The 20,099-nt window shown below is 33.7% G+C and overlaps 3 protein-coding genes across 4 annotated transcripts; 2 read left to right on the forward strand and 1 right to left on the reverse strand.

The window, feature by feature from the left end:
- Window positions 1–905: 905 nt before the first annotated feature.
- Window positions 906–4,447, forward strand: LOC11425319 (uncharacterized). The gene is made up of 2 exons (XM_003618163.4): window positions 906–1,055; window positions 1,470–4,447. The coding sequence occupies exon 2, from the start codon at window positions 1,504–1,506 to the stop codon at window positions 4,195–4,197; it is 2,694 nt and encodes an 897-aa protein (XP_003618211.2). The 5' UTR covers window positions 906–1,055; window positions 1,470–1,503; the 3' UTR covers window positions 4,198–4,447.
- Window positions 4,448–7,440: 2,993 nt separating this feature from the next.
- On the forward strand, window positions 7,441–13,624 carry LOC11425323 (ATPase family AAA domain-containing protein 3). Of its 2 annotated transcripts, none has more exons than XM_003618155.4 (8): window positions 7,441–7,782; window positions 7,958–8,053; window positions 10,348–10,458; window positions 10,544–10,853; window positions 11,216–11,306; window positions 11,526–11,859; window positions 12,477–12,625; window positions 12,835–13,624. In XM_003618155.4, exons 1-8 carry the CDS (start codon window positions 7,564–7,566, stop codon window positions 13,337–13,339), a joined length of 1,815 nt encoding a protein of 604 aa, XP_003618203.2. In that variant the 5' UTR covers window positions 7,441–7,563; the 3' UTR covers window positions 13,340–13,624. The 2 variants fall into 2 exon arrangements, with proteins under 2 accessions (XP_003618203.2, XP_024642058.1); XM_024786290.2 differs by having other exon boundaries at window positions 7,683–7,823.
- A 598-nt stretch (window positions 13,625–14,222) lies between these two features.
- Window positions 14,223–18,869, reverse strand: LOC11423774 (universal stress protein A-like protein). The gene is made up of 4 exons (XM_003618173.4): window positions 18,580–18,869; window positions 15,898–16,019; window positions 15,408–15,526; window positions 14,223–14,687 (listed from the first exon to the last, which is right to left on the reverse strand). The coding sequence occupies exons 1-4, from the start codon at window positions 18,755–18,757 to the stop codon at window positions 14,579–14,581; spliced, it is 528 nt and encodes a 175-aa protein (XP_003618221.1). The 5' UTR covers window positions 18,758–18,869; the 3' UTR covers window positions 14,223–14,578.
- Between the last annotated feature and the right edge of the window lie 1,230 nt (window positions 18,870–20,099).

A 20,099-nucleotide genomic window follows, 5' to 3' on the forward strand; every position in this document is an offset into this window, starting at 1 on the left:
AAAATCATAAAAAAACGTGTTAATTGTCATTTTGGTAACTAAATGTGCAACAAGCAGTCATAATAGTCCCTGAATATATCGGATTCTAAAATAGTTATTGGTTGTGCACATCACTAATCGAAATAGTCTTTCATGTTAAATTGTTGTGTTAATACTCTCGTATTAATCCATCAACATACTTGCTTATAGTCATATCAATTTTCATAAGTACTTATTTATTATCATATTATATAAATCCCTACATGAAATGAGTTATTGTCAACGTTAATACTATGTTTGGATTCACGTCAGGAGAACCAATTGCGCATCCCAAGACATAAAAAACGTGAAAACATAAAAGCTGTGAAAGGTAGCTTTCATGTTAGGGCAGCTCTCTGCAATGATTTTCTCTAAAGTACCGCGGTACCAAACACACTATAAGACTATTACATTATTTTTTTTTTTTGAAGGAAGACTATTACAATATTAATGACTTCTTTGACTAAAGAGTTATTGTCAACATTAATACTGTGTTTGGATTCACAGCAGGAGAACCAATTGCGCATCCCAAGGCATAAAAACGAGAAAACATAAAAGCTGTGAAAGGTAACTTTCACGTTAACGCAACGCTCTGTCGTGATTTTCCTTAAAGTACCACAGTACCAAACACACTATAAGACTATTACTACAATATTAATGACTTCTTTGACTAAAATAATGCACAATTAGATATTATTTTAAAATTTTGATATATTGAATTGGATAATGAACCACCCAATGTGAAATTCTCTTTTTAGGGAAAACATTTGACATGTTATTCTCCCATTGTACAATTCAATTTTCAAAAACGTCATTTTATTATGTCAAAAAAATAATAAAATAAAGAAAACTTCATTAAATTCAAATAATAATATAATATTAAAAAAAACCTAAATATTTATAACCCTCAGAATCGCATTCGTCTTCATCTTTCTTCTTCTACTGTCATATCATATTCTCACACAAGAATCGTTTCGTCTTCACAACAAAACTCGAACCTTCCAAAGTTAGTTACTTCACTACTTTTCATCTTTCAGGTACCTATTACTTTTTATTTTCATTTTTTTAATTATTTTTTGCTTTTATTTAATGTATTTAGTTAAATCTTTATGCACATAATAAAATTTTGATTTTGTGTAGATTTTCTGTGTCTGTGTTTAATTTATATTAATTTTCCATTAATGGGTCATGTTCAAAATTTCGTTTTTGTGTTGTAACGAAAAACCCTAGAAATGTGTTGAATAAATTTTTGTTTTTTTTTTTTGTTAATGAAGTAATTTTGATTTTGTGTACATTTTGTATATGGGTTTAATTTATTAAAGATTTTCATTAATGGGTTATGTTCAAAATTTGATTTTTGTGTTGTTCTTTGAAAAGCCCTAAAATTTGTTGAATAAAGTATCGATTTTTAACATGGGTTTTAATTTTTTGTTTGTGTTTTTTTACAATAGGTTGATTTGTACGAGAAAGATTTGTTCTTCTTTGATGGGTGTGGTTGATACTGAATCGATGGAACCATTTGGAGTTGAAGCTAGTTTAGCTGAAAATGTTATGGTTGAAGGTTCAGAGCAGGAGAAGAACGAGCTTAAGGAAGTTGTTAAGAGCAGTGTTTTCGAGACCGAGGTTTCGGTTTTGAAGGAAAATGATTCTCAGGTTGTGAATGATTCTGGGGTGAATAATGGGGTGTCTTCTGAGATGAATAATGACAGTGCTGTTGAAGTTGTTAAGATTAGTGTTTTCGAGACCGAGGTTTCGATTTTGAAGGAGAATGATTCTCAGGCTGTGGCTGATTCTGAGGTGAATAATGGGGTGTCTTTGTTGAAAACGGGAGAAAACGATGGAAGCGTCGTCGTTTGTGAGAAGATCAATTGTGAGGGGAAAGTCAAAGAAGGTGATGAAAATATTCAGACTGTGGAGATTCCAATTGTGGAGATAAGCGAGAATATTGATATTGAAGTGAACGGGAAGGAGAATGAGGAGGGGAAAAAAGATGAAAAAATTGCGACTGTTGAGGTTCCAATAGTGGAAACAAGTGAGAACATTGATGTTGAGATGAATGAGAAGGATAGCGAGGAGGGAGAAAAGGGTGAAAATTGTGATGGGAAGATCGAGTCTACTGAGGTACCGAAAGTGGAGGCAAGTGAAAGTGTCGATGTTGAAATGACTGAGAAGGAGGGTGCGGAAGGAAAAAAAGATGAAAATTGTGATGGGAAGACTGAGACTATTGAGGATCCAATAGTGGAGGCTAGTGAGAGCATGGATGTTGAAGTTGACGATTTGATTGATGAAAGGTGTGACTTTTCTGTTGGAGATTTTGTTTGGGGAAAGATTAAGAGTCATCCGTGGTGGCCAGGTCGGGTTTATGATCTGTCTAATGCGTCAGAACTTGCTTTAAAGCTGAAACAAAATAATAGACTCTTGGTAGCTTACTTTGATGGAACATTTGCTTGGTGCCATTCGTCACAATTGAAGCCTTTTAAGGATAATTTTGATGATATGGTGAGACAAGGTAGTTCCAAAGCTTTTACCTATGCTGTTCAAGAAGCTGTAAATGAGGTTGGAAGGGTTCTGGTTACAAAGATGAGTCGTTCATTTGTTGTGGCAGAGGAGACCAAGTCTGAATTCGCTCCAATGTTGGCGAAAAATTCAGGAATCAAGGAAGGTGTATTTGTGCCAGATAGTGGCATAGAGAGCATTTCGGCGGTTACACTTGAACCGGCTGAGTTACTTTCTCAAGTGAAACAAATTGCCGAAGTTATTGATATTGCCAGTATTCTGGAGCTGGAAATATTGAAGGCCCGGCTTTCAGCTTTTTATTTCTCAAAAGGAGGATATAAGTTACCCTGTTACGAGCCTCCCAAACTGGTTCTTGGACTTGAAGATAAAGATGATGTCAATAATGCAGTCGAAGCACCGTCTCAAGGGCCGTTTGAAGAGGACTACTCTACACTGCCATTGACCCCGAAATCGGGTTCAGGAAGTAGACCGAACCGTAGAAGAAAGCAGAAAAGCATCGCTGACATTATGGGGGAGGATAAAGATGTTGATGCAAAAGATAAGGAATGGGATGCAAGTGATGATGAAGTTCTTGTTGCGATTAAGTCAAGGGGTAGAAAAAAGAAAAAAGACAACGGCGATGCAGGGACATCTGAACCAGTTCAGAAGACAAAAGAGTTGCTTGGAGGTACTGATACAGAGACTGTAAGAGGTGGAAAAGAAAGCTGTGAGGACAAGGAAAACAGTGATGGGGGCAAATCGCAGCAGTCAGATGAGGAAAAAGAAGCTTTTGGCAATGACAACAACAGCGATGGGAGCAGAGGGGAAAACGATGAAGGGAAGCCGAAAGAACCAAATGAAAAAGGTTTTTTGTCAAGAGAAAGGAAGAAAAGCAAGTATTTGTCGCCTCCTTTCACTACTTCAATCAGAGACTTTGTGAAGGGAAGAGGTTCTGGCCCGCTTTCTCCTCGAGTTTCAAAGTATAACAGTGAGGCATTTCAAGAGTTTGAATTTTCTGTTAGCTTGAATCACCAAACACCAGATGATGAGAAAGAGACTCTTGATCCAGAGAAAGTCAAGGTTCCTTCAGTCGAAATTCTGTCCAAAATCCGAGATGCTGCTGTTAGTCCACAAATTTCAAGGAAGGGCACTTCTTCTGATAGACTTGTAGACTTTGTTTCTGTCATGAGAAGTTCATTGTATCGTGAAGGATCATTACACAAAGAATACAATGAAGCTGAACCTGGAACTGGAAGGAAGAGAAAGAAGCCAGAATCTGAGCTTGATCAATCTGATAACATATCACCCAGTGAAGATTCTGGACCAGCCAAGAAAAGTAAGGAGAGAACTACAAGTTTGTCAAAAGTGAAGAAGAGAGCTCGTGAAACCAAGACTAGTGGCAAGAAGGGGACCGATGAAAAATCTTCAGCAGCTGAAAGATCAAAGAAGTCTAAACCTTCACAAGACAAGAAGAAAGAGAAACTCCTAACTCCAGCCACACCATCACTGTCGCAGGGTACTGAGACATCTAAGTTGATCGTCATAAAGCATAAACTTCAAGGTCTGGTCTCAATGCTTGAATCATCCGACGACAAATCGCCTGATTTCAAGACAAAGGTGGAGAGCGAGGTGAAAGGTCTTTTGGAGGATGTGAACAACATGGTTGAATCTACTTCGTCTTGAAAAAGACACATCGGTACCGGTAATTGTGTAGTTAATGAGTAATGATCATGGTAGATTTATCAGAGTCTTTTTAATATTCCATATACTATATCAGGTTATGTAATTGAACATCCCTTTGCATGATTAGTCTTTATAGAGAGATTAGTATCTTTTTAGATTAGTCGGTATCTTATCTTATTGATAGTTATATGCAAACTGCTTTTAAGGATTAAAATTCTGTTGGTTTAAATATTCTCCTGTTAAATTCTCAGTTATGACATGAAGTGCTTGTTTGGTTTCTTATATTATAACGGTAGTAACTCGCGTCCAATCTGATGATCATGTTATTTGCTTTCATCTCACCGTGCATTGATATGTTTACACCGCAATTCCAATCACACTAGGAATTAACGTGTGGTGATTATTGCATAAAGCCTGGAAGAAATACCTGCAGTTTTTCAAAGTCTATATGGCATATGTTGAATTTGCTTTAGTGTTTGCAAAATGATGTGAAAATAAATCTGTGAAATGAGGATCCTGAGAAGGTAAATGTTTGGAAATTCTTGTATCCTATAGTCTAATAACACACATTATGGACTGTGTTTGCAGTTTGCACTTAGCAGAAATCACAGAAAGTTGTTATGTTCTGAGGATTTCAATAATGGAAATATTTGCATGCTATTTTATTAATGAAATTCTGTTTTTGCCATTTAAGCAAAAAACAGGTTCTACAATGCTATCGTATTATGTGTTCTTAGTCATTTAGTAGTTATAACTATGGTCGTCGCTCTGTCACGATATATGTGAGTCGTAACTTGATTCGATATTCAAAATCGATACACATTTTAAATGAAATGGTTTTGTTATGATATGAATATCATTTTGAATCTTGATTCCTTTTAATGAATCATTTCCTAAATTTAGTGTAGTTAGTCGCTTTTCTTTAAGTGGCTCACATTGATATATCAGTTTATAATTATGTTACTTGTCTGTACTCTTGAATGTCAATTTTTTTTTGGCCATTTATTTTTTGATTCACAATTTGGAAAACAGATGTTTTGATTCACCATTTTGACTAGAAATTCACGTCTTAAAGGTGAATAAGTGGGTGTCGGGGTTCGAAACTTCTAGTTTCTTTGTACTCCCTCTATTTCAAAAACTATGCAATCACAATGTCAGTTCCGCCTTCAATTTTCTTTTACTCAATTTCATAAAAGTATTGGTTAAAGTATTTCAGACTCGAGGACCAATTGGAGATACAAATAGTGAGTGAGTAATTACTCGACTCAGTTGCGCACAAAAATAGTGACCCTAAATTGTTCTTCACAAAAAGCAAGTTATGAAATGATTCATAGCAATTGTCCTTCCGTTTAGTCGGAGCTAACATGATCGTTCGATATTATCGTCGTGTGACGTGCAGTGGCGGAGCCCACACAACCTGTATCTTTTACATCCCCCATATACTTGTCCATATGAAATTTGCACACAATTTATTCCATTTTATTTTATTTTTCCCACCACACAAACATAACATGTTACACACTCATATATTTAATTTTTTAAAATTAAAATAAGCAATTTTTATCACACCCCGTCTCATTATCAATTAGAGAGTCTCACATTGTTTGAGAGATGACATATATAAATGCTTATAAATGGGGGCAAGGCAATACTTATCTCACATGACATTTTTGTGAGATTTTATTTCTAAACTCACCTAAATCATCTCTTTCTCCCTTCCGACAAATTTCGTATAATGATGTTTCCACTATTCATAATTCCTGGCTCCTCCGATACTGGTGACGTGCCATGTTTTATGTCCAAGTTAGCTCCACAACTATACATGTCAACAAATAAGAAATTAATTTTGAATGAAATTAAATGAAGAGATTAACATGTCCCCATTTTGTATTTGTAAAAAAAAAAAATAGAGTCTCCATTTTGAGTGTCAATGATCATTTCACATATTTCATTTTTAGATGACTATTTTGGGTCGTTTACTTCTTTTTTATTTTTATTTTATTTTATTTCAGAGACTAGTTTTAGTATTTACTTTCAAACAATTTTAAAATAACAGATTTGAGTAAGTTTGAATCTTATGAGCTTTGATGTGCTAAAAAATGGAACAAGATATAACAACTTTAGTTACATTGTGTTTGATTGTAAAATATTTTCAAGGACAAGATAAACTAAGAGACAAGAGACATGATAAAAAACAAATTTTTGTTGTCACTCATTAAACCATAACAAAACTTTGTCTCAAGTACAAGTTATCTAAGACTAAACCACAACAAAACTTTTTGTCTCAAGTACAATTTATCTAAGACATGACAAAAAAAATGAATATTTTTTGTCACTCATTAAACCACAACACAACTTTTTGTCGTACAAGTTATCTAAAATAACTGAATAGTCTTTTGTCCAATAAACATGGTATAAGACAAAAAAATGTTCAATACATTATAAGTTTGTCATGTGATGTTCTTTCTTATGTTGTGTTGTTTTGTCTCGTGTTGTTCAGTACTTACCTTTTAGCGGATCAAATGTGCCCATATGATATGATACCGAGAATTTAAGAGAAGAACACTTAAAGAATTTTTTATTTATTAAAATTTTTCTTGTTTTAATTGGTGTATTTAATCGAAGTGAAAAGTTAAATCATTTTGTATAATTTTTTTTTTGTTACAGTCATTTTGTATAATTTAATTTGGAAACACTTTTAAGTTTTGATTATAACAATTAACTTGTCAAAAAAAAAAAAAAATTAAAAAATCGGGTTATTAAAATTAATCAAGAAGAAAACTAAAGAGGTTGAAATCGCTTACTTTTATGTTCTAGCTTATCATTTTTTCTTTTAATTTTAACTTCGTCAACTTATATCAAAAAATTAAAATTGTTAAACATATGATTTTTAAATCATTTTATATTTATAATTTTTTATAGATATTTTATATTTATAAGTTGATTCAACAACTAATTTCATCAAATATTACAAATTTAATCAGTTAATTTATACACTATAAGCTTGCTTAAGCTATTAGCTAAAAACATGTCTTTTATAAGTTAATTTATCATTTATCCATTATTTTTTTTTATCAAAAAACCGTCATAAAATCGCTCGTAACCAATATTGAAAATCAAAATTATAACAAGTTAAGCGGAGTCGACCCAATAATTTTTCAAGAAACACTCAAAATAGAAAGAAAAAAAAAAAAAAATCTAATAGTAGCTTGTTGAATAAAAAACAGAAGAATCTAGTTAACTTGTTGGAAAAGTGAAATTCGGGTCAAATCAAAGCTCCGAATAAAAAACCCATTTCGTTTTCGGAACCCTACCAAAACCCTCAGAACCTTTTCTTCACCATTCTTCGCCAAAACCTCCTCTTCAATGGCGAAAACCACTTTATCCGGTTTATTCTCAGCCTTATCCGCCGCCACCGTCGCTTTCTCCGATGGCGCCATTCCTTCTTCATCTTCAGGAACCGATTCATCTTCGAAAGCTAGTAACGATAATCCAAGGACTACTTCTTCTGGATTCGATCCTGAACCTCTTGAAAAAGGTCTTAAAGCTCTCAAACAAATCTCTGCTTCATCATATGCTAAAAAGGTATCGTATATCAAACCTGACACCGGACACGACACTGACAGGTCTGCTTCAGTTGTAATATGAGAAACTAACTTAATTGAATGTAATCACATGTATTCGTGTCGGACACGGACTTCTATTCTATTAAATTATTCTTTTGCATTATGTTGAATATTTTTTGTTTTGTTTTTTGAAGGTGTTTGAGATATTGAAGAAACAAGAGGAGACAAGGCAAGCTGAATTGGCTGCTAAGGTTGCTGAGTTTAATCAAATGAAAGCACAATTGGAGACTGTAAGTTTTGTCCAGAAATTCTTATGTTGTCAGTTTCGTAAGTAGAGCTCAAATTGCAGAGACATTTGATATGTCGAGGCGAAGATTGTGTGTAAAATAGCATGTTTGTATGTGAAATAGGTATTTTTTCGTCTGAGTAATGATATTTGTACTAACCATTTTCTGACAACTTTCGGGACAAATTTTTTTTAATGGTCAAAAAAACAATAGAGAGAGTAAGAACTTGATGAGAGTATGAGAGAGAGTTGTCCAAATGGTTGTAAAATTGTATTATGTCAGCTTCGTAAGTAGAACTCAAAAGATGGTAAATGACTGCAGAGACAATTGATATGCTGGGTTGCGAATTTAATGTAAACTTGCATTTTAGTAGTGTGTATAAGTTGATCGCTTTGAAACCAGATTTTTTTTTAGCAGTAATCGCATGTTATCGGTCCCGTAATTAGAACTCAGATGATAAAGATTGCAGAGACATTTAATATAATCAGGTGCAGATTTCATGTAAAATTGCATTTTAGTAGTGTGTGTGAGTTTGCGCTTTGAAACCAGATTTTTTTTTAGTAGTAATCGCATGTTATCGTTCCCGTAATTAGAACTCAGATGATAAAGATTGCAGAGACATTTAATATGATCAGGTGCAGATTTCATGTAAAATTGCATTTTAGTAGTGTGTGCGTGTGAGTTTCGGCGCTAGGCTCTTTGAAACCAAAATAAATTAGCACCTTTTTTTTTATTTGTTTTACATTATTAATTCTACTCTATTTAGTATTCATTATCATACACATGTTGCTTGGGAATGTTCTTTTGTAAACAAGTTTTTTTTATTTTACAATAATCAAGTTTGTTTCAGAGAAGATAGAATTTGAGAGACAATCTATGTAGTTTTGTAGCTAGAAGGTTTGTGTGGGTGTCCGACATGTTTTGGACACTCAAACACTTGTACACCCGACACAGAAATGCATACACCTTTGATAATTTGAGAAAATAGAATTGATTAAATGTAACATCTGTTGGTGCCCGACTCATGCCATTGTCGGACACCAGACACACCTTCAATATGAAGTGCCAATGCTACATCGCATCTAACACTCCATTTCATTGTCTGAAAATATATTATATTTTTTAGGCTAAAATATGGTTTTGGTCCCTGCAAATATGCTTCGTTTTGGTTTTAGTCCCTGTAAATTTTTTTTGTTGTTTTTGGTCCCTGCAAATATGCCTCATTTTGGTTTTGGTCCCTGGCTCCACTTTTGTGATGATTTGCACACATGATGAATGAACCCATTTATTAGAGAAATAGTCCCTGCAAAATCTTTTGATTTTGAAAAAGGTCCCTGCAAAATCTTTTGATTTTGAAAATAGTCCCTACTGGACTATTTTCAAAAGCAAAATATTTTACAGGGACCAAAAACAACAAACTTTTTTTACAGGTTACAGGGACTAAAACTTTTTTTACAGGGACTAAAACCAAAACGAGGCATATTTGCAGGGACCAAAACCATATTTTAGCCTATTTTTTATTATTTTTTCCTCAGCATGTTGAAGACGGTGCTGAAATTGATTTGATATATTTTTTTTATATATATTTTCGGTATTAGATAGATGGAACGTGAAAGACCTTGAATAGTTCAACATGAATGAATGGTGTCTCTCAGTACTTTACATGAGTCTGTATCATGGGAAAAATGTAATAATTCTTGACAAATTCTCGTTTGAATTTTATCCAATTGGGGTGTACGTGTTTCATCTCCCATAATTAGGACATTGCTGTCTAGGATTTCTGTGTAAGTTTTTTTTGTTAATGACAAATGTCAGTATTTTCAAACTCTGGACTTTAACTCCTTAATTCCTTCAAACCCTGGACTGGAAGTGCTTCATAGAAGATGAGAGTTTTTTTGGTTTGTATCAATTACTAACAACTTCAAAGTACTCGTAGGAACAGAAGACTAACTCTAGCTGGAAGACTCTAGAACAATAATGACAATGTTTCAGGGGTTACACCTTTCCATACTGCCTATCAAATTTTTATTATTGTAAGTTGAAATTGTCTACAACAACAACAACCAAGCCTTTTCCCACTAAGTGGGGTTGCTACCTGGATCAAATTACGCCATAATGTTCTATCAGTTTAATAAATCATATACATTATAGCGTAAGTTCTAGCTTTATGATGAAATGAGTTTATTTTATTGAGTATGGCCTTAAACAATTGAATATATGTGTGAAAGTGAAACCTTCTTTGCTCCTGTTCTGTGTGTATTTTGATTTTCCGGCTTATCAATTGGGTTTCTTGGCAGGAAAAACAAAGGATTGTATATGACGAAGAAAAAAAGCTGGCCCAACATCAGGCACAAACAAAATCTCAGATGGCTAAATATGAGGATGAGTTGGCAAGGAAGAGGATGCAGGTATTACATTAAACCTTTTGAAACTTCGGGTTTTTGTTTTTGTCAATTTTCAAGTCTTTTCTGATTCTCACATTTTTATTGTCAGGCAGAAAATGAGTACCATAGAGTAAGGAACCAAGAGCTTGTAAAATTGCAAGAAGATTCATCAATCAGACTGGAGCAAACTAGACTTGAAACAGAAAAACACATTCAAGCACTACGAAAGCAAACTATAGAGGAGCAGGCTAAGCTTGAACATGAAAAAATCAGAGAAACAGCACTTGCAAAAGCAGTAGGGAGAGTGGACGAAATAAAGCAAAACGAAGAGATTAACAGGAGAGATCAACTTGTTGAAGGTGATTTAGTCCGAGAAAAATGGATTTCTATCATAAATACTACCTTTGACCATATTGGAGGTACATTTTTTTACCAGATGCGAACTATATATTATGCAATTAGTATTTGTTGACTTGAATGCATAGACTAAAGCAAGCATTCTTTATGTACTCTTTTACTTTTAAAAATGAATTCACGTTGATTTTTGTGGTAATGCTATTTTGTCAATTTTACTTTCGTCGTGTTGTTTAATCATTAGTCAGCATAATTGTAGTTTGTTGGTTGTATTATTGTTTAATTTTTTAATCGTTATTTATTGTTTCTAATTACGTGAAGCATTGTACCTTAATTGGATGATGAACTCAATCAATATTTTTGCTTGGCTGGGCTAGACAAACTCCACACCAATCCCCAAATCTGAAAACTCAATTATCTTTTGCAGGGGGCTTTAAAGCCATTCTAACAGATCGAAATAAGTTGGTCGTAACAGTTGGTGGAGTGACTGCTCTGGCAGCCGGGGTCTACACAACAAGGTATAAATATAAAGTTTGGAATGAGCTACTATAAATGAGGAAGGAGAGAAAAAATTAGTTGGGTGTTATTTTTGCATGGCTAACCCCATTTTTAGAGAATATACAACTTTAAGTTTATGCCCTCTATTTATCAGACTATTTCTTACCTAGTAGTGAAATTTTACTTTGTTATTTGCATGCTGCTATGTATAATTTACATTCAGATTGTACCTAATGTAGGGAAGGTGCACGGGTTATTTGGGGATATGTTGATAGAATATTGGGACAACCATCATTGATCCGAGAGTCCTCCAGAGGGAAATACCCCTGGTCTGGCACGTTTTCTCGAGCCAAAAGCACCCTTGCTCGACTTGCTAAACCAGAATCTGTTTCAAATAATGGAAAGGGTTTTGGCGATGTAATTTTGCATCCTTCTCTTAGTAAGAGAATTGAGCAGCTGGCATTTGCAACTGAAAACACAAAATTACATCAGGCACCATTCAGAAACGTGCTTTTTTATGGCCCTCCAGGAACAGGGAAGACAATGGCTGCCAGAGAGTTGGCATACAAATCGGTATGACTTTGTACTTATCCATTTATCTTCTTGTTCTAATTTGATGTTTTTCAATGTCCAAAAAAAAAAAAATACATTTCATGTTATTTACCTTGTTTTGTCAACGTGCCAAATAAGTAGGGAATTGGCTGCGTGCATTGTTTATGCTATCCTATATTAGTAGAAGTGATCCACATATTAGCAAAAACGTTTCCTCATTTTTTAGATTTTTTATATATTCGTCTTTATAATTTTTGGCTGACAGTCTAGGGTGAACAATCTACAAATTAATGAATCTAAAATCATCTTTCTTAAAGGCTCTGCAAATTCATTTTCCAATTGTCTTTCTAAATTCAATGCCAAGTTCTTTTTCTGTGGAATTTTGCAGTTATTAGCTTACAAGTGGATATTCAGTACCATGCATCTGGTTATTGCTGTTTTATGAATTGCATTTTTTTTAAATGGCAAATATATATTATATATTAAATATAAAAAGGAGAAATCTCCTACAAGAGAAATCTCCTCGAAGTGTATCCTGAACATTTGACCTTATTTGCTCATCATTTTTTTAACTGATATTCTTTCCTTCTAGATAAAATGATATTTTGTCTGATTTTTTGTTTTCAATATAAATTCAGGGATTGGATTATGCATTGATGACTGGGGGAGATGTTGCTCCACTGGGATCACAGGCTGTAACAAAGATACACGAGTTGTTTGATTGGGCCAAGAAGTCCAATAGGGGTTTACTGCTTTTCATTGACGAAGCAGATGCATTTCTATGCGAGTAAGCAATGCCTTCTACTATTCCATGATTTTTCATATATTATTATCCATCTCGGTTCTTGTGGCAACGTAAGATGATTATGATCGGCTAGATGCAATTTCATTTCTTATTTTAAGAAGCAAAGTTCCAAAAAGTGAGTAAAAGTTGCAATGTTAATGAAAACTAACATTAGTTGAGAATTGTCTGAGTAAATTGGGTGAATTTTGCAGGCGGAACAAGACGTATATGAGTGAAGCACAAAGAAGTGCACTAAATGCCCTTCTCTTTCGTACCGGTGACCAATCTAAAGACATAGTCCTTGCTCTTGCGACAAACCGTCCTGGTGACCTTGATTCAGCTGTAGCAGACCGTATTGATGAGGTCCTAGAATTTCCCTTGCCAGGGGAAGAGGAGCGTTATAAACTTCTTAAGCTCTACCTAGACAAGTACATAGCTCAAGCTGGATCAAGACAATCTGGTTTATCATCATTGTTCAAAGCAAACCCACAAAAGATAGAGATTAAAGGATTGAGCGATGATATCATAAAGGAAGCCGCAGCTAAAACCGATGGATTTTCCGGAAGGGAAATAGCGAAACTGATGGCAAGTGTCCAAGCTGCCGTGTATGGAAGCGACAACTGTATCCTTGACGCAAGCTTGTTCCGTGAAGTGGTAGATTATAAGGTTGCTGAGCATCAACAAAGAATAAAATTGGCAGCTTCTGATAAAGCTTAGTTAGTGCATGAGGATGTATCTTCATAAAGAGATTTTTTCAGCAGTCTTCTAATGTAGGGCTGGTCTATTCTGAGCATGCTTTTATCATTGTTTGTCCCTAATTGATGGGAAGATTTTGGAATTAAATTATAGTGAAATTTTATTTAAGGCTGATAATCACTATTCAATATTAATCCATGACTATATGTAACACTTGATTCAGGTTTTGCTAGCTATTAAGTTTAACATTCTTTTTCTCCCTTAACCACGATAATTCATGAACTACGGTGATTGAGGAGATTTCTATATTTTGGTGTAAGTTTTTATATCAGTCACAATAATATATATGATTTTCTGGGTTTCATTAGTGGTATTGTTGTCGAGTGTGCAAGCTCTTAAGTAAAGAATGGATGTATTCATTAAAAATTGTGTAATTTTTAATCTAATAGAAGCAATGGACACTAAAAACCAGTGATTATGACTTATGAGAGCACATTGTATACTTCCACGTTGTATTCCTTGAAGTTAAACACGACTATTCTCTTTCCATGTTACATACTTTGGATCCATATACTTTTGAAATAAACATCAATTTAGTTCTAAATTATCACTCTTTAATGATCTTTGAACTATAGATAAATGATACATAGTTCTAAACTTTTTTAATCCATCAAATTAGTCTCTAATCTTCATCCTCTCTCCTATTTTGAAAAGAATTGAAGAACTAACTTTGAAGGTACACATCTCCTCTCTTTCCATGTTGCATACTTTGGATCCACACATTTTTGAGTTGATATTCCAACATTGTGATATTATAAAAACCATACTTTGCTGACATACTCACCTAAAAGTCTAAAACACCAAAAGAATTAAAAAAAATGAACTAATAAGAGAGAGAGAATAATTAACCATGTGCAATCTTGCATCTACCAAAGATTTTGGCCTGCCAAAATGATATAGTTCATGCATAGACAAGTATATTATTGAGTGCTATTACACAATTGTATTTCAAAAGATAGAGAACAAACTACAAACCACACAAGCAGATAGCTTTGTACATGCATTCAAAGAAATCAACAACTGCAGACAGATACAAATAAAGGAGACAATGAACAAGCGCAAGAAAGCTCGAAAAGTTCGAGATCATGCTCATGTTCCTACACTGAACAACTGCATACACTAATCTTCATTATGTTCAATATTTTGTTTTTATTTTTTCAGCTCCACAAACACAGGTAATCTATATCCAATGTCGAAATACTAGTCATCAACAGGGTCCCTTGGAGTTTCATCTGCATTGCGTTTGATAGTCATGACAGGGCATTCAGCATGCTTCCAACAAAATTCACTAACAGTGCCAACAAAAACCCTGCAGAACAAGACAACTCAAACTGGTTATTGACCGTAATTAAGTTACTCGTTGGACTAGTAAATCACCAGTTGAACAAATTGAACCAGTATATGAAACTTCAAGAGATTCATAACATGTTAATTTCTGTCAGAAACTGGTACCAAAACACAATTTAATTGTAGTAACTGACTTTTATTGATGGTAGAATATTTTTACAATAGAAACAGAATTATGCGTACGATAGAGAAGGCAGAATTCACACATAAACTAAGTAAAGAGATAGTATACTGTTACAAGACAATTCCTACCCAAGAATTCGAGAGTCTTGGTCCCTCCCAAGAATCTCTCCTTCCCATGACCACTCATTAACAAACTATCCACCACTTTCCTCTTTTCTTCTCTATTTATTCCTAAAATTAATTAACATAACTGACACATAATAAAAGCATAACTGCCATAATTTCCAAAATAAGAAGTCTGACAATTTCATACTAGAAAGATATTTCCAAAAAATTCATTTCATATTTAAAAATTCATACCATACTTCAATAGACATTCATATTTAAAAATATCATGGCTCTGATATAGCACATCATTTATGACAACTGGTTATGTTAATTAAATCCTTAGTAACATATTTCAGAATAAATTGAATTCTAAGAGCTATGATGCATTCTTGATTTTTTTTATATTTTAAAATCAGACAATTCCTAATGGAAAAAGAGATCATGCACATACTTTTGGAAAGGTCCAAGACCTCTGCTTCCAACAACTAGTAAATCTGGACGAACCCGTTTCACCTCATTCAATATCACTTCTTTGGGATCACCCTGCTTTATCCATGCTTCACAGGTCACCTACAAATGTATAAATATTTAGCTTGTGGTCAAGTGGTCATAAATCTCAACCAATCAGATGCAGATCAAACAGCTTATATTCCTTGACGGTCGAAAATATGAGCTGTCCAATCTTCATCTAACGGTCGAGATTCCTTGACTGCATATTTTTCTTGACAGTAAAGAATCTGAAGCTGTTTATGAAGAAGTTAAACATGAACTTCTCAAAAATTTAAGATAGAAAAGATAGTTTCACAGGTTATGTAAGAAATTATTGTTTAAAAACCTCAGTCATTACAAGATTCTTTAAAATTTTCTTTTACCGCTAGTGCTTATGGATAAGTTTATCCAAACAAAATCCAAAATAACAAGTACAGCAGAAAAAGTATTACCCCAATTTCGTTACACCTATTGACAAAGTATTCCAGCAGATGAGTCCCTCTAGCCTTTTCTTGCTGTTTCATGTTCTTAAAGTCTTCACCCGATGCATAGATACTATCCACATCATCGTAACCTACAAGAAACGAAACACAAGTAAAACCATTAGATTGCAGTTCCCTTTATTTTGCTTTGTATAATATAAATAAATGCATCGCCGGATTAGATTAAGTTCAAAGTAAAGGGACAATGGATCACAGTGAATGGAAAATATGAAAAAAATATGGCAAGAACACATAAAACAGGAAGTAATCGAACCCAAGATAAAGATATAATATAACAGAGAAAGATACTTTCCCTCAATAGGCTATCAAAAACGAGAGGAGATCAAATTCATCATCTCAGGGAATGTTGATATGGGAAAATTTTGAACACCAAATACTACAAGGATGCATTCTGGTAAACAACTAACTTAAGCGCTTATTTTTTTTTATTTTTGATAGGCAAACTTTTATTAAATGGGAGTAAACTAGCTCAAAACGTGTAAAGCTACTCCAATAACAGCAAACAAACAATATACAGCTTCACAATTCCAGAATAGAGGATTGACAGATACATAATGAATACAGATTACAAAGGTCCAATTGTCGGCACAAGACCATTGCCGACTACATAACACAATTAGAATTGATCTCCTACAGCTCCATCCAACAAAGAAATGGAGCGCGTACTGATATGAGCACAGAACCAGCCCCACAACCCTTCAGTTCAGCTCCCTGCAAACACCAGACCCGCACAGAAACTGATACGAGTAAAATAGAAAGAGCCACTACAAACATTGCAAGAAGGCGACGTTCAAATACTTCAGATACAAACAAGTGGATTCAACCACCAATAGGATCATCGAAAGTTCGTGTTGAACCCCTCCCTACACATAAACCAAGACCAAGATAGGTGTTTGATAGGATCAACCACCTCTAAACAATTCACAACCTACCATTTAAAAAGAACATTATAACGCTCCAACCAAATACACCAAGCTGTTGTTAGCCACACTAAATGCGATACTTTTTTTACCTTTCTTACCCTCGCAAATTGAATTGAATAAAAGGAAGTTGTTTGCTACATAACAATCCCAACCTTCAGCCTCCACTCCCAATCAATTACAAATCAAGCTCCATACATCCGACGTCTTTGAGCAAGATGCAAACAAAGGGCCAGATGTTTCAATTTCTCTAAAGCACCACACACAACATTTTTGTGAACATCTCTAAACACATATCGTTCGAGTACTTATATATAAGCTATTTCTATAACAACACGACCAATGTGTAACATCTTTTCATAGGTTATCCCAGTGAACTTATTGCAATAAGCCGAAAAGGACTTATAGACATAAGATAGTTCAAAATAAACTCTAAATTAGTTCACCCACAAACACTTTCTAAGTAACAAAACGAAACTTTGCTTGACAAACAACTTAATTAAGCGCTTACAGCATCGTGATATAGATATGCATGTATAAGTTAATTCTATAATAAAAGATCAAATAAATTCAAAAGGTTTAGATTTAAGCTATAAGCTATTTTCATAAGTAAAGAGATCATAGAAATAAGCTGAAAACATCTTATGGCATGTTATATGTTGTTTTGATAAGCTCTCCGAACAACCTTACAAGTCAAATCCAAATAGTTACCAAGAGCACAAATCAAATCAAATATGAAATGCTTTTTCATCATAATTATAAGCTATTTTGATAAGTTATCATGGAGAGCTTATGGAAAAAAGCTCAAAACAGCTTTCGTACATACCATAAACTATTTCCATAAGCTCTCACAAAGAGTCTCAAATAAGCTAATCCAAACATGCCCTAACATAACAAATCAAAATAACACTACAATCTTATCTATGTTCAAACTCGATCTACACAATCTCACCTAAGTAACACATACACACTACAATCACCAGATTATTATTATTATTATTTTTTTTTTTAAATTTGCATATAATTATAAAATGATTTAATTAATTCATATCCACCATCATTAAAAAGAATTTTTACACTAACACGCAATCACATCCATTACATCATCAGACACATTCAACTTTTACCACAACCAATTCAAAAGTCATACAAATAATTAGTTGCAATTCATGCACAAATCTTTCTACACTTACATCGTCGAATTTAAACTCTAAACCAAGCACCGACACAAACACACTAACACCAACACATTGATATCAACAATAATTCGAGAAAAATTACATAATTGAATGTAATTAAACTCTAAAGAACATTTCATCTATGAAGTGCCAACAAAAACACACCAACACCGACACATTAACGTCACTAAGAAAATAACACAAACGAAACGAATGTAATCACATGTGTCGTTGTTGGACAAGTGTGAGACAGACAGACAGTCAGTCACCAGACACATCTTTGATCATAAGTGTCATGCTACAAAACATTTCATTAAACAACACTAACACATCGGTAATAATTTGAGAAAATAACGTAGTTAAAGGTAATCACATGTGTCAGACACACTGATTAGAAGTGTTGACACTGAAACATGATAATGAGGCATTGATACTGACGCGTCTTCCATCAGAAGTGTCGGTGACACAAATAATCTCATAACATATAGTCGATTAAGAGAGAGAGAGAGAGAGAGAGAGAGAGAGGAACTGACCGTCTTCATCAGGAACTTGAACATGAAGAAAAAGAAGATGAAAAGCAGAAACATTGTTACGAATGATTTTGGAAACGGTCCAATCGAAAGCACCTTTGCTACTGATTGAAGGATGAGGATAACCCTTCAAGCTTGACTCGTTCACTCCAATCATAACTCGTGTCGCTTCTTCTCCCATTTCTTGATTTTTCACTGAGTCAACTCGTTCTCTTCTTCAAATATGGTTCTTCTCTTTTTCTTCTCAACGATTTTGATTTTTTCTTGAGATATTATACTTTTTATTTTAATTTGGATTAAGTCTATAGCGTATTTATAAAAAAAGTAAATAAACCAGCAAAGTTTTGAAAATTGAACGAGTAAATTACCAATTCAACCCTTGAAGTTTTAGGAGTCAACCTATCTTGCAATTTGCAAATAAGAGTATTAATTTGGATAAATTCTCTATAAATTGAGTTAAACTCATAAAAACAACGATCGCTCGTTCTATTAACATTTAAAATGTCTAATGTATTGTATTCAAGAGATTTAAAAGTTAAATTAACAGGTGCAATTCAACTATACATGGTAGAAGAGAAATAGAAGTGATGATTGACTTGCTAATTTCAACTTCTCTTTAAATTCTTTTGACATTCATGTCATGGAAACTCCTCCTAGTGAGATTTCGAGTCTCCTTTTTTATGATATTTCTGGAGCTTGTTTGCCTAAAAATATTCATATAACTATATAGTTTTTTTTCTCATTTCGCTTGGGGCTTTTAGCCTTCTTTTTCCAAAAAAAAATATCATATTAAGTTATTTGAGAAATTTTACAACGGATTAATATTTAAATAATATTTAAAACTCCAATGACAGTAGACGCCGTCATTTGGTAATATATGTTAATGATCCTTCTCACTTTTATGATTGAAATTATGACTTAATTGATACAAGTTTGATTCAAATAAAGAAGAATAAATATGTACCATGTATTGAACCGACATCATTCAGGTCATCGTCCTAGCCATAAATATGACAAATGTCATGAATTTTTATTTACGAATAGTATAGCCAATTGTCATTGAAGTTTATGATAATCTTAACTTCTGGTTCATAACATACTACTTATGAAAGTTGTCCACCGTAGTACTCGTCAGGGGTGATATACTGATATAATTCATGGATCAATTTGTTAGTAAATGATGTAAATTATGGACTAATTTGTAAGTAATTGTCGTAACTTAAATACTATTTTGATAGTAAATTAGATACAGGTTTTTCTTAACATGTGTAAATTTACACATGTTAAGAAGTTTAAAGTAGTAACTTTGACTTGAAAGTTGTGCATTTTATATTAAATATGTAAATTTTTAATAAATAATTGTTGGTTTTCAACGAAAAGTTACTACTTTTAGTTATTTAATCATGTGCAGTATTGCACATGTTAGACAAACTTATCCGATACACATGAGCAAAAACACTAAGTTGCTCAACATAATTGAAGGATTAAGTGCAGTTTTGACCCTCCTATTTTGACCAAACATC

The sequence above is a fragment of the Medicago truncatula genome, chromosome 6 (assembly GCF_003473485.1).
Source record: "Medicago truncatula cultivar Jemalong A17 chromosome 6, MtrunA17r5.0-ANR, whole genome shotgun sequence".
In the NCBI taxonomy this organism is placed as follows: domain Eukaryota; kingdom Viridiplantae; phylum Streptophyta; class Magnoliopsida; order Fabales; family Fabaceae; genus Medicago; species Medicago truncatula.

What these genes read in the sequence shown, in the direction of transcription:
- LOC11425319 (XM_003618163.4), top strand. Translation starts at nt 1,504, where the DNA reads ATGGGTGTGGTTGATACTGAATCGATGGAACCATTTGGAGTTGAAGCT.
- LOC11425323 (XM_003618155.4), top strand. Translation starts at nt 7,564, where the DNA reads ATGGCGAAAACCACTTTATCCGGTTTATTCTCAGCCTTATCCGCCGCC. An exon ending in TGAAAGCACAATTGGAGACT is followed by an intron (nt 8,054 to 10,347) that starts GTAAGTTTTGTC and finishes GTTTCTTGGCAG; the next exon opens with GAAAAACAAAGGATTGTATA. An exon ending in GAGAGTTGGCATACAAATCG is followed by an intron (nt 11,860 to 12,476) that starts GTATGACTTTGT and finishes ATATAAATTCAG; the next exon opens with GGATTGGATTATGCATTGAT.
- LOC11423774 (XM_003618173.4), bottom strand. Translation starts at nt 18,757, where the DNA reads ATGGGAGAAGAAGCGACACGAGTTATGATTGGAGTGAACGAGTCAAGC. An exon ending in TCAAGTTCCTGATGAAGACG is followed by an intron (nt 16,020 to 18,579) that starts GTCAGTTCCTCT and finishes CGTTTCTTGTAG; the next exon opens with GTTACGATGATGTGGATAGT. An exon ending in GGTCTTGGACCTTTCCAAAA is followed by an intron (nt 14,688 to 15,407) that starts GTATGTGCATGA and finishes CTTGTTCTGCAG; the next exon opens with GGTTTTTGTTGGCACTGTTA.